Raw genomic sequence first — 14,857 nt, 5'->3', positions numbered from 1 at the left:
ATCTTGCATTTGGTTTCCTGCTCGGATGGTAGGGACGACCGTGTGGATGTCAGCGGGTTTTGCTCCAGTACTGCTGATGTTTACGTTCAGCTTGAGGTCGTTTAGTTCAGTTCGGTTTGACTACGTCTACCATTTGCTCTCTATATAAAAACAGACTCCTTGTTTAAAGTTTGCATATAATTTCCCTGGTATTCTCCCAGTTTCCGTCTTTACTCAGGGCCCAGAAGAGTTGCGTCTAATTCTGTTCCTCAAATGTTGATGTCCTCCATGTTTTAAGTGTTTTCCTGCTTCAGCACTGATTATCTAACTCGAAGGATCGTCAACAATCCTCTGCAGAGCTTGATTGCGTTCTGAAGAGGAAATTAAATCATTTAAATCTGCTGTAGAGCAGCAGAGAGCAGCAGAGCCCCTGAGGACCAGAACTGGACACTACAGGCCCGAAAGTATTCATTCATTCTCCTGTGATAGCTGTGGATGTCAACCCATTAAAGCCTTTGACATTTTTCACATTTACAGCGGAAACACCCAGTTCAGTGGAAGCTTCAGACACAAACTGTCTCCTTCAGATGAGCAAATGTTGTCTGAAGGCACTTGACCAGACAGACAGATCCAGCTTATAAACAGAAATATAGCTATAGTCCATTCAGTCTAATTCTAACAACATTAGATCCTGATTATAAAACACTGCAGGGAGGTTAATTTTATAACTCAACCTGATAAAAAGTTTTCTATCTAAGGAAACCCAGTCGATGGCGCTGAGTTACTGAATCTGCAGCAATGCTGAACAAGCATGTGGCGACAGTGTACAGTTGGTTGCATTAAGTTGCTAACATCACAGCAATCCCTCAAATGCGGCATCACTGTGGTGACAGTAGAAAGGATCGCTCCCTGCTGACAGAAAGAAACCTCCTGCTGAACCTGGCTCAGTGGAGAGCGGTCATCTCCCACATCTGTCTGTCAGCCTGAGATGAAGGAGAACAAAAAAACATCCAAGAAACCCACAGAACCTTTGATCCTGAAGTGTTTTCCCAGGAACCCAGGAAACATCTGAAGTCTAGAAACCGGGGGTGCACCAGTGTCGCTTTGCACAGGGAATCCAGTTTTACTGCGCCGTGAAGTGAGAGAGTTCGGACCCAGAAAGAAGCAGCTGCCTTGAAGTCGACGTTTTCAGGCTAGGCACTTAGGATGAGGCCGAAGAACAGAACTGGTCGATGAAAACTTCAGCAACACCTGAAGGGTCAGGAGCAGACTATTGACAGACCAACACGGTTAGGCTTGTCGAAACGTGTTGGGTTTTTATTGTTTTTATTGGTGTTGCCTATTGTTTTTATGGAGTTAAGACTTTTTTTGTCATACTGCTGGTGTTTTTGTGGTTGTGATGTATGGATCTTATTTGTTTGTATTTTTGTGGGAGTGAATATTGTTGCAAGTGTGGGATTATATACCCCATTTAAAACTGACGTGTTTTCAGCAAAAGCCTAATTGGGCTCTACTTGAACCAGTCAGCAGGTTCCATCCCCCTGTATGCTGATTGGTCACTTTATGTATGCGTCAATAAGTGATTGGTTTATGTGAATTTTTTCTGCATCGCGCTTCTTATTTAAAGATAACTGATGTGGTGATTTATAAGGACCCTGGAGGCCAGAAGCTGAAATGTGTTGGTCTGTTATTAAAGTCTGATCCTGAACCTTTAAGTGTTGCTGAAGCTTTCCTCTACCAGTTAATTTATGCTCTTCATGCACCTTGGAAGTTGGTGAAGTTGTGTCAGAAACATTTTAGATCTCGGCAAAATAACAGAACAGCAAGCTTTAAGGATGGTGGTGGGGCCGATTTACTGCCAGTGGACGCAATAATGACTCAAGAGGAAAACTTCCAAATGACCTTAAATCGACTGCTAGAATGAGGCGATCCCAGAGGATATTGATCCCGTCACACATGCCAACTGACATGGAGGTGAATTTCAGGCTCCATATTCAGAAACTCGTTAGTAAAATCTTTTCGATCAGTCAGTGTTGTTGACATGCTTTTGCCTGGTTCACTTTTACCTTCGCCTCTGCCAGTCGTGCTGAGTTACGACCCTGGCTGAGTTCACAGAGGCTGGCTCTCTCTCTTGACCTCCGGCTGAATGGCCTCCAGTGTTCGGCGTCGGTCCGTTCCTCAACGCCACCGCTGGCTGGCTGGCTGGCTGGCTGGGGTTCAGCAGAGGATGCAGGGATTAGTGGGCGCCAGCCTGGATGCAACACATCCGAGTTATATAACAGAGCATTTCAGGTCGAGGAAGTTTCACGTAGTTCACGCTAAACGACACCGACCACATGGCTAAAAACACCAGGAGGACTACAAAGACCGAGTGGGACAAATAACTGAACGGTATTTATCGAGTTCTCCTGGAGACGCATGTGTTGACGGGTCTCCGTCTGAACGGCTGCCACGCATCGTGGCTCTGTCTCTGTGTGTCAGTGTGACATTTGGCCAGCAGGCCGGGGATTGTGTCGCCTCCACCTGCTGCTGTCCTTCTCTGCCGCGCTGTGGGTCTCTGTGCGCGGGGCTTACCGCAGGTCCCGGTCAGAGGCTTGCAGGAGATTAGCTGCTGACCCAAAATGCAAGCTGACAGCTGCGGGATCTAAGCCATCCCTCCGTCTACGTGCATTTTATCTGTGCATGGAAAAACTCTCGTGTGAAATCAATAACATAATTGAAAACTGAATATTTTTGACCGCTGGCCTTATTTGGCTCAGCTTCATTAATGTAAATATTATTTTGGTTTCACGTCTATCTACATGCAACACTTCCTTCTTTAAACTGGACTGAGACCCTAAAGGACATTAAATAACAAAAATGTAACTAATAACTGGATCTTATATAAAGAAGAAACTTGATTGTGATTAAAAGCCACATGATGGCTGCTGTATCCCCGTTTCACCACAAGGTGGGGCTAAAAGACTCCATAAACCTGACTCTTTCCTATCAAAGCAAGAACAGCTTTCTGCTGTAGCCTTGACTGATGAACACTTTTAACCCCTTAAAGGTCGTATTAATGGGTTAATATTATGGAACAAAATAAAGATTCAAACAGTTTGAAGCTCAGTGAGGATTTTTGTTACCTGAATGTGTTTTAACTTGCACTGTGGCTCTTACAAAATAAAACATGAATTAGTTTTAGTTATAAGGACATAAGAAGCTTTTAAAAGTCATTTAATGTTTCTTAATTTTCTCAAGCTCAAGCTAGCGTCATTCTACAAAATCATTTTTTTTCCCTTCGCAAAGCTGAATAGACCATTTTGCTCTCAAATCTAAACATGGAAATACATTCTGTTTTAATTGTGTTAAGCTTTCAAGTTAAAGCAGTTAGGTTAGTTCATATTTATAGAATCAATTTTTTTTGTAGCAATGGGGGCAAAGTGGCTCTTAGGATTGAAACTGACAGTTTTTTTTATTGTTTTTACTATTTTCTCTTTTCTCTAATGACATACAAATATATTACATTTTAAAATATGACTAAATGCAGTTACTGTGTTTGGTGAAGAAAATCCAACTTCTTTATCTAATTGGTGTCCTAAACAAGCCTATCTAAAACTGGATGCATATATGTGGGGCTATGATTCATGTGACATGATGTCACAACCACACCGTTGATTAAATATTTATAAATAGTTTTCTGGTTTCACAATAACATAATAATAATGTCTTGAGCATCAATTAACTTGAACATTTCATTTTTGCTAATGACTATTTGGACATTTTTTAACTTCTCAGGGCTTGTTTTGTCTGATACACTCACTCTGTAATTTACATCGTCAGTAAAATTGTTGCTATCTGTCTTTTTGACTTCAAATTAAAAGCTATCGCATGCTAAGGACTCTTTGCACATTTTCTCCTTTAACCTTTATTTAACCAGAAAATAAAGGACAGTAATTGTCTTTTTTTTCAAGGGAGACCTGTCAAAAAATAAAAATAAAGACAAATAAAAAAATTAAAAGAATATTACATATAAAACATCTTATATAAATAAAACATCTTATATAAATAGCATCCACAAAGACTATTTAAAAAATGGAATATAAAATTTAGAGTCTAGAATTAAAAACACTGACAATTAAAAAGTCATTTCTAAGCACTTTTAGCTTCGCAGGAAGTGATGTCAGCGCATTCAGCTTTCTGAAAACATCATGTTTGTGTGAATCTGTGTGAATTCTGAGCCGGTGTCTCGCCAAGATTTCATTATGTGACATAATAACGATAAAAACTCTCGATTCTTGATAAATGCCACAAAATATCGAGATAAAATGATAAAATGTACGTCTGTGTCGCCCACCCCTGGTGAGATCCAAGGAGGGAGTCACTGCTGTTGTGCTTCACCACAGCGAGAACAAAGTTTGCTAAGAGCTCTGAAACCAGAGCCATGTGTGTGTGTGTGTGTGTGTGTGTGTGTTTGTGTGTGTGTGTGACTCAGCTGTTTCTCCCGGAAATGATTCAGAATCTCACCAGATGGATCAGTGGGATCACCTGTTTCTGATTGGACCTCAGCATGACTGATGGCCGCCAGCACAACGAGATCTGGACTGAGCAGCGTCATCTGGCCTTGTTATATAAATATAGAAAGAAAGAGAGGAGTTGTTCTTAAAAATCAATCTTCTGTCAGATTTAATCTGCGTAATCTAATATTGTTAAATTAATTGTGTAAACTGAAAAATTAAATTTCTAAAGGTTTATTAGGTTGCTTTTATCGGCAGTGTATCTTGAGTCCCCATTAGCAGTGATTGTCCAAGTGTCACAACGTGTAATACAGACTCTGACCACTAGATCAGATCAGACTATGCATGCTCAGTATGAGGGATTGCTGCAAGACGACTGTCCACTGTGGCTCTACGCTCTTTCAGGAGGAGTGAATGCTGCTTGGAGAGACTTGATGCAACCTGCTGGGTTTCCTTAGAGAGGAAACTTTCTGACCAATCAGGAGGATTTGATGGAATCTGACTTTTGAAAGAGCCTTGAGATGATGTGTGTCATGAATTGGCGCTATATAAATAAAATTGGATTGAATGGTATTTCTAACACTAAGCAATAATATGTAGAAATTTGAATTTATAATGCTATACATTTACAGCAATGCTAGGCATTCAGCCGATGTCACTGAGCTCTATCGCCAAGCTTTGTCTTGTGCAAGTTATAACACAGAGGTTGACAGTGATGTTCATTCTGACTGATAATGAGGAATGAGGAGTTTGTGAAGGTTGTTTGTTCTGATGATGCACAATGAATTTGTGCAATTTGTTTATTCTGTTCAGTTAGGATGGTGAAATACTAAGCTACTACAGTTTTACAGTCACTACACAGTGTTTTATATAAATTGTTTTAAAAAAGTTAATCTCAGGAAGTTATGTTGGTTTACTGACGGTTGAATGTCTGGGGGGGGGGGTTGGGTGATGTGGGGGTTCATAAAATCAGTTTGAATAATATTCAAGCAGTAGCAATGTGAAGATGCAGTTTTGTAATCTATTTTAAATTTGAGATGGATATGTTGCGTTTTGCAAAAAAGTTAGGAAATTTTAAATTTTCTCAAAAATGTTACATTTTCAATATATTTTTAATGCAGTATTTTTATGCACTTATGAAATAAAGTCTAAAAAGATTATATGGTTTTCTTCCTTTGTTATATATTATTATAGTAAAAAAAAGTTATTTTTCTCAAAAATGCTAAAATGGATTTATCTCATTTTGCGATGAAACTCTTCACTTTTTCTTATTATTTATACTTCTAAAAATACCTTTAAAAAGAGGACCCTGGAAATCTGGGCGTCGTGAAATTTTAAATTTTAACCTGGAAAATTTTTTCTGGTTGATTCTCAACCAGAAAAGGCGCACCGCTTCAGGTTTGATGCTCTGCTCCAGGTGGAGGGTTTCTGATCCTGGGAATGTAGCTGAATGGTGCAGGAAGTGGGTTGGTGGATCAGGACCTCCTCTGCAGCAGTGAGGGGAGTTGTTAAGGACACCTTAGAGAAAGGCGCTGAGCTCCGACATCGCCGCTGACAGGAGTAAACTCAGATGATTCAGATATGTTATCATGACGCTTCCAGGACACCCGTCTTCTCTCTTTTTGGAGATACTCAGGGCAGATCCTACTGGAGAAAACCCCTCCAGGAGACCCAGCATGGACTTCACTGCTTACACCTTCTGTCCTGGGAACATCTTAGGACACCTGAGGAGGAGCAGCAATGTGTCCCTGAGGAGAAGAGTGGTTTGTTCTCCCTCTTGGACAGTTGGAATTTCCTGATCCTTTGCTCATCACAGCATCTCTTTAGCTTTTTGTGAGCTTTATTCTGTCAGCCAATAAAAATATACATCAGCTGTGAGCATCGAGGGCAGTAAAGCTCTAACAGGACAAATATTATTAGCATCCAAGATCTGCATGCATTGTGCTTTAAATAGAAAATCCTACCAAATATTGCACCCGAGCAATCCTTGAAATGGCAGAGCTGATTGCAATTCAATATGTTGTGCAGCTGTAGTTTAAAGCGTAAGGAGAGACCTACGATGACTCTGTGTGGCCGGACCACGGCTGCACCGCTCACACAAACCCAAACACTCAGAGAGCTTTCCAAAGCTTGCCTCTGCTTAAAAAAAGAAAAACTCACATATCTTTTTTATGCAAAGTCTGAACTCGTGACAGTAGATGAGCCAACATTTATTTTACCCTCACCAAAAAACCTTTGTGATGTTAATGTAACACACGTTGACATTATTAGGATGATGTATTGTGCAGCCCTGCGTGGATTGACTTTGTTTTGCTGTGTTGTGAAGATCTCTGGTCTTTTTCATGGACATATCTGATTATTTAGGCTGATTAGAGAACCGGAGGCCTGCACCGCGGAGCCGTGGTCAGCACTGTGGACTTGGACCGATAGCATCCCGGGTTAGAATCCAGTCCGGCTGCTTTCTGCGTGCAGTTTCCATGTTCCTGCTGAACGTGCATGGCTCCTCTCTGGGCTGCTGCTCCGCGGCTTCCTGCTACAGCCCAAAAACACGAGCGTTAGGTTAGCGGGTCTCCCTAGATAAATAAATTTGCCTTGCCTTGCCTTGCCTTGCCTTGCCTAGATCGCCTTTAGGTCTGTCCTGTGTGTCTCTGGGATATACTCCCAACCCAGCTTCTTACCCAATAACCCATGGGGATAGGGACAAAGCCCCCCCACGACCCCTGCATGGATAAGTGTGTATAGACGAGCATGAATGGAGCTTTAACTTACAGATGAAACCGTCTGAATATGACAGATGTATCTGTCCGGCCACACGGTCACTCAGAGACACAAGGAGGGGTGTGTTTGAGGGCCGATGTTGATGGGCTGTTGGGTGGGTGTTGTTGTTAGTGGCAGCAGTTTCATGAAGCCCCCCCCCCCTCAGCTCAGCTCCTCTGTACTCCTGACGGCTGCAGCGTGGAATGTAGCGTGACCCAGTTATTTTTAGACGGGTCCACTTGAAATACTCCAAGCGGGGTTTCATTGAGGATAAACAGAAGCTGCTGTCAGACTGTGTTGCCTGCTTTGCCTTGATTTGGCTGAATTTCACTGAGAAATACCAACTCAACCTCAGACTTCCATTATAGCAGAACACCTGGTTCCTCCTAGACTTTCAGACGACTGGTACGAACACCTGGAGATGTCTCCCGAAGATCGTGGGGCAGGAATAAGGTACGGAGCTTTGTCTGAAAGACAAAGAACCACTTTCTGGTCTATTCCTGATATTTCTTTATTTTGTATTGTCTTGGGGTTCCTCGTCCTTTAGGTTCTTGGCTTTGGGAGTTTGAGAAATGATAAGACGGCTTCCTTGAGGCCTTTTAGTCACAGTTATGATGGATTATGTTTGTCTTCTTCATGTTTCAGAGTAATTACAGAGAATTAGTTGGCTATAATTGGGACATTTTAGACCAGCATATAAAGCGTCATGAGGCGTCCATGCTGGTTTTGCATCCCCTCATCTCTGTGAAGTCTCGAGTTACTCGTTGCTTTTTGGTGTCCGGTGTTGACACATGCTGGCTGGCTTTTCCTGTTGACGTTAACTGGGAATCGGATCAGCCGGTCCCGTCTGGTTACTGTATGTGTGTCTTTATGCAGAACATAAACAGGGATTAGTTGCATCAGAGACAGATAGCGACACAAACAGGTGAGGAAACACATGAACACCTGCCTCCGTCCCCATCACTGGCTAATTCCGCTGCCATTAGTCACATTGTTTGTCTGGGCTCTATTTTAGAAGTGACCAGGCTTGTTAGAGGCTCCGACGTGCCGTCCCCTCTGTTATTCAGGAGATTCCTGACAGGGTTAAAAGGGATGTCTGTCCAGCAGCTGCTCTTTTGTTGCTACTCCCGCCGTCGCTCTCGTTTAGCTCCTAGACTCAACTTCGTTAGAAACGAGAAACGAGGCCTCGCCAGCGGGACTACAAAGCTGGGAACTCCACACCACTCCAGACATTTTGAATTGAGAAAGCTTCCTGGATGGGAAGCGAAACGTCTTCAGCTTCAGAATAGAAGTCTAGTTGTTTTATTTTATAACCTGTTTTTTTTTTGGATCACAGTATATTTCAATATAAACCTGGAGGAAACAAATAATAGAGCCAGTTTAAGTCATTCTGATTCTCCACATGGTCAAGCTCTCCTCCCTGAGTCTCTGGAACCTGCCTCACTTATGAGGTCCACGCTGCCACTCTAAAGGTTTAACAGATGTAAACAGAGGTGGCGCCATCTAGCGACAGTATCACAGAACTACCATAATGCCGGTTTGCTTAACTTATAAATCAAAATTAAATAATGCTGGACCGAGCCTGAACCTCTGAAATGCCTCGCAGTAAAGCGTCAGCTCGGCGTGATCAAGGACCAACCATTATTAATTACATTAAATGATCTCCAGCAACTTTAAGAGCCTCATTTCAGAACATTTACTCATGTCAGTCAACTCTGCGTCACATCTGAGCCTCGGCAGGTTTAGCCTCCACTTCACTGTATTCCCAGAGACATTCCAGGCTTTTCCTTCCTGGAATGATATTTTTTGCGCTATTTTTTTCACTAGATCTTGGACCTTTCTTCATTGTTTTGTTAGAAGGTGCTAATAGCCGTTAGCCGCTTCCTTGTTTTAACCCTTGCTGCGTATGTGCATGACGTACTTCTGTTAATATTGAACATAGCTATAGATTCTGTATATATATATATATATATATATATATATATATATATATATATATATATATATATATATATATATATATATATATATATATATATTGTCTGCACCATCAACACCAGGTCAAAATCCTTGTAAGTGCAAACCTACTTGGCAATAAACTTGATTCTGATTCTGAAATAAACAAAAAAGGCTTTGTTTACTAACAAATTGAGCAAAAACAAAGCATAAAACACCAAAATAACAGCTAAAACGACAGCAGGATGTGATAGCCTTTTCATAAAAACTGTATGCAACCAGAGTGAGCTACTGACATATAAATAAAAAAGTTAAATAACATGGCTGTGCACCATTAAATCTGGAGTTACAAACTATCTTATAACCAAATCTGCTCCTCTTTCAAGTAAGGGTTGTATTTTAGCAGATAAATTATTTTCATCAGATTTATGCTCTTGCATGTTCAGCTTCATGTTCTCTGGAAATCAGTGCCTGGAAATCAGAGTCTAACAGGAGCGCGTGCTTGGAAGCCGAGAAGGGGAGCTGCAGGCGGGCATTTCGTCATTAGAGTTACTTGAGACGCGGACGCTCGGGTCAGGTGGGCGCATGTGAGACAGCGCGGCTTTTCGTGGCCTCCTGTGTTGGTTTCCAGCAGCTTCTCAGGAGTGATTACCGCATGTAATTTTATTCAGTGTGATGCCTGATCACATCATAAAAGTAACATGAAGTCAATAGTTGGCTTCTTTAATGACAATAAAGGTGAAATAAAATAGCCAAAAGTGACTTTGTGATCTTTATTTGATCAAAGTTTAGTGTGATGTCGTATGAGGTAGAGGAACTCTGTGTTTGGAGCAAAAGAGATCCAGAAAATGGACGCTGCTCTACCATGTTCCCAACTTGTTTTCTGAAAACAAAGCCTTTTCCTCAGATGTGTTTCACAAAGTTGATACAACTTGGATATGACCCAGCAAGGTACTTGAGAACAAGCGAACCTAAAAAATGACTAAAGCAGCAAACAGCTCAGACGTTTGATGAAGCTTCCTGAGATTAGCTGCTGCGCTGTTGTGCTGTTTTCTGCTAACGCCAGCTTCTAATTAAGACAAAGCAAATAAACAGGTGGGAATTAACAATGGGACAGTAAAGTGGCATTTGAGCTGGTGGTTCTGTATATTAGACCGCAAAGTTATGAATTCTTAGATTTTTGTTAAACTCACAAAGCAGCGCTGTTGAGAAACTCGGATTGGTCAGCTTCCCATTAGCTGCTGGAGAGACAGACAAACCCCCACTGGATGGATGCTTACTATGTTACAATTAAATAAAAGCCCACCTTTGTGTTACTGCCTAGCATCAATAACATTTCTGCACACAATCTGTTCTACTTTGGCGACGTCTGGCATGCCAGGTTAGGTCAGGCCAGTCACGTTTGGCTTAAAATGAGCTAAACAAGCAAAACTAAAGCCTGTGAATGCTGTAATTTTAAACGGCTTGACGGTAGCAGCCTGGATGGTTAATAACTTTTCTATATGATTCAGAACCATTCATATAAAACCTGAGTGTAGCTGAATAATCACAGCAATTTTAACAAATCCAATTTTTAATAAACATCATATACAAACATCCTCGCCTACTGATAAACAACCTTTTAAAGTGTACGGGGTTTGTTGTAATAACTAAGACGAGGTGACAGAGTTGTTGCTGCAACCTGATCTTCCTGGGGATTTTCAGCAGTTGTTTGCTGTTTCCAGGGCAGCTGCTCGCACAGGACGGGAAGTTTCCATCCTCAGCTGGATTTAAATTTAGTATGCAGTCATTTCACATGACAAACACTGCAGTTATAGGCCCACCAGAAGAACAACAGCGTGGCAGGTTTTAAAGGATGATTGACTGATTTAATTACCTGTGCTTTAAACCTCTGCGCTTACTTTCTGTTCCCTGACTGAAGCAAGTTTTCTCTTTTTCACACTTATTGTATTTTAAACATAGCTTTCAATGCCAAAGTGGGACAAACCAATTTAGTTAATTTTCTTGTGAACTGAAAACTGTTCAAACAAAAGTCCCAGAAGTAAAATGTTGTAGCTGGCCCGTTCATCTACCGGGGCCGGATCATTATACATCACAGCATTGCCAAACATTATCACCTCCAGGGTGTTGGCTTTACAACAAAGACAAATGAAGGATCAGCATCACTGTGCAGAAACATGCCTAAAACTTTACACTCATTTATATCTTCCCACATGACTGACATGTTAGTCACAGCTCTGCTTTGCTACGATTTGAGGCGTTTAAAACAGGACGCTCTGCTTGCTTCATTCCCATGAATGAAGGTTTCATCCTGCAGGTGGCAGTGAATTCCCAGCAGCACAGTGACGGACAGCTCCCTGTTCCCATCCGACGCCTGCTTCAACAATCATCCTACTGCTGTTTATAGGTCATCCCTATATATAAACAGGCTTAAATCGGAGGAAACCGGACTTTCATTCAGTTCTTTCTGAAGACGTTTCAACACCTATCCAGGAGTTCCTCTCACGATGGTTCCTTCAGTTCCTTCTCTTCCAGCTTCCATTGTCTGAGGCATTCACTGATCGCTTCATCCCTTGGGGCCTTTGTCCTGATATGTTCTTGCAGCTTGGATGTTTCATCTGCTTTCATGTCGTAACATCAGTGGTCTGCATTTGCTCCTTTGGCCAACTTATTGCCCCAGCAGGGTATCTGATTACTGGCAAGTCATAGCTGTTGATTGCCTGGACCTTGTTCTTGCCATTGAAGCTGACTTCTCAGAACTTACTCGTTGCAGGTATTTGGCTGTTGCTGCTTTCCTTGTGGCCTCTTCATGGTTGCCAGTTGCGGTTTTCCAAGGCACTTATAGCTCACTTCAACATCTGCCATTGTCCCTTCTGGTTGTGCAATCCCTTCTGTGAGAATTACCTTCCCTCTTTCTCACCACCTGGCCACATTTCTCCAGCCTGAATGACATTCCCATGTCCCTGCTGTAGATCCAGGAGCGGTTCTAGACAGGGGCCAACAGGGCCCTGTGCCCCTGTAGAACTGTACTAAAAACAAGATGTTAAATTTCTTAGGATGATAAATGCTGACAAAGATACCGTGACTGACTGGTCATTTGGATCAGTTGTATTTTTTTTGTTTATGTTTTTACCCAATAATAAAATAACAAAATAATTAAAAAATAAATATAAAAAAAAAAAACAATAATTCAAAATTAAGCTGTTTCACGTTAAGCTCGTATTGAGAAAAGATCAGGGGTCTGCAACCTGCAGTTCCAGAGCCACAATTGGCTCTTTGTAAAAGTGCGGAAAGCCTGAGTTCCTTTAAATCGAGATTAAAAACACATTTGTTTAAAATTGCCTTTGAATGTTCAAGTTAAACTGTTTTACTGTTTTTAAATGTTCTTTTTTTGTTTCTACATTCTATCCCTACTTGCTTTTATTCCTATATTTTAATCATGTAAAGCACTTTGCATTGTCTCTGTACTGAATTGTGCTATATAAATAAATTTGCCTTACCTTGCCTTGCCTTGCCTTTGGCTTACTTAATATATTAAACGATGAAATATTGACCTGTTAAGTTCCCCCCCCCCCCTCAATCTTTTGTTCTGTGCCCCTGTGAAAAAAACACTGGCCCCACCTTGGCCCCCCTGCTAAATTTGGTCTAGAACCCCCACTGTGTAGATCCCTGTGGTGTGGATCAGTGAGTCGATGTCTCAGTCTTAGCCTGCAGCTTTATGTCATCCATGTGCAGGAGGTGGCCCCATCTCTGACTCAGTATCCATAGCTAGATTTGATGATTATTTCGCCGATATATGATGTTTAAGACTATTTTGTGCTCATAGTGAATGATAACATGCCATTTAAGATTGGCATATAACATCAGACCAATAAAAAAAAATTTAGTACACAAATGTGGACTTTTAACTATTTCTGAGAACGTGTCTCTTAACAGCTGCAGTTAGATGGTGCCTTCAAGTACGTCTCGTACACTGGGTTCTCTGACAGAACAATTTCAGTGTTGGCACAACCTTTTTTTTTTTAGGTTTTTACGGCACTAGTGGCTAATTTTTTGTACAGTGGGCTGACAGGAAAGGGGGTACGAGAGAAGAAGAGAGACATGCGAAAAGGACCACGGCTTGGAGTCGAAGCCTGCACACTAACCACTGCGCCACCAAAGCACACCGCCGGCACAACCTTATTTAAAAAAAACCTAAACAACACAACCATTTTCAAGTGGATTTGTTATATTGTAATAGTTCAGACGCTGGAGACCTGATAATTCAGCCAGACAGGAACAGTTTAAACGGTTTGTTGAGAAACTGGTGTAGCAGGAACTGAAACTGGCTGGACTGCTCTCTGGACAGGTGGATCCAAGGACTTTGTTTGAGTGAGCTGAATCACTGAAGGAACGATCTGCTTCAGGCAGGTTGGATAAAAGTTTCCTCGCTAACGAAACCCAGCAGATTTCCTCAAGTCTTGACTAGCTGCATTCGCTCCTCCTGGATAAGCCTGGAGCCACAGTGGACAGTCGTCTGCCTTGTGTCAGTGGCTTGGCAGCAATCCCTCATGCTGACCATGCATGTAGTGACACTGGAGAGGAAAACTCCCCTTCAACAGGAAGAAACCTCCAGCAGTCTAAGCTGGAGGTTTCTTCCTTTTAAAGGGGATTCAGTTATAGCCTCATATGAAAAAGGAAAGCTTGGGGTTAGCAAAGCCAAACCCATTATTACATTATCAATGAGGAACTTTTTAAACCATGCAGGGTGTCAGTCAAGAACAGAACTAAGCACCCAGACGGAGTGAAGGAGCTTCAGCTCCATGTGTTGAAATGACGTGTGACTGTTTGCTAATGACAACAATATCAGATCAAACTGACGAGACCCATAAAGACCCAAATGAAAATGCTCAGAAAGCATCAAACAAAGCGTGAGGAGGCAACTATCATGAAATGCGACGTAGCGACACCCTCAAACAGATTTGTACGTTGACTGGCTCCTGTGCTTTCTGTGTTTATAGCTGGGAGATCATTGATTCTGGTCAGGACAGTGGGTCTGGTACTGGACCTCAGCTCGGAGAATCCCTCAGACTTTTCCTGCAGGAGACGTCAGCTTTCAAGCAGCAGAACCCTGGGAAGGTGAGGCCGACACCCTGAACCACAGGAGTTCAACCAGTGTGGCTCAGTTCAGGCTGAGTTAGTCTAGAAATCAAAGAAAAGGGGATTAAATCAGTCGGTAAAAGCAAAAACTGAGCACAATCACTGACGACTGAGGTATTTTTAATACTTGTGGTTCTCTGCTGTAGTTCTGCCTGCTGGTTTGCAGTTTGTGCACCTTCTTCGCCGTCTTAGGACGCTACATTCCAGGAATTGTAATATCCTACATCATAGGTGAGTCATTTTTCTGTTCGTTTTCCTAATTAGAGGAACTTGATACCTGATGGGTTCACTGTAGATTTGATTGTTACACCAAAATCCTTCTGAAATGGTATTTCCTGAGCATGGGATGTCATGTTTTCTTTCTGAAGTGCTGGGTATTTTCCTGTGGCCTCTGATTTCATCTCAAGATGTCAGTCTGTGGCTGGAGCCAGTTCTGCAGAAGCTGGACTTCGGCATCGGACAGTTTTTTCAGAAAATTAAACAGAACCATGGTAAGTATTAAACACATGTGTAAATATTCATGGACTTAT

General features: G+C 41.9%; 1 protein-coding gene across 2 annotated transcripts in view; it reads left to right on the top strand.

Moving 5' to 3' along the window:
* Positions 1-14,857, top strand: part of retreg1 (reticulophagy regulator 1) — a 54,182-nt gene that overhangs the window by 12,205 nt on the left and 27,120 nt on the right. For both annotated transcript variants that reach the window (XM_036131290.1, XM_012853515.3), the window contains exons 4-6: positions 14,189-14,306; positions 14,474-14,558; positions 14,696-14,818. In XM_036131290.1, the coding sequence (XP_035987183.1) occupies positions 14,189-14,306; positions 14,474-14,558; positions 14,696-14,818 (326 nt within the window). The remainder of the gene's footprint in view (positions 1-14,188; positions 14,307-14,473; positions 14,559-14,695; positions 14,819-14,857) is intronic.

This window comes from Fundulus heteroclitus, unplaced genomic scaffold (genome assembly GCF_011125445.2).
Source record: "Fundulus heteroclitus isolate FHET01 unplaced genomic scaffold, MU-UCD_Fhet_4.1 scaffold_42, whole genome shotgun sequence".
Lineage (NCBI taxonomy): Eukaryota > Metazoa > Chordata > Actinopteri > Cyprinodontiformes > Fundulidae > Fundulus > Fundulus heteroclitus.
This window is presented reverse-complemented; position numbering and strand designations above follow the sequence as displayed.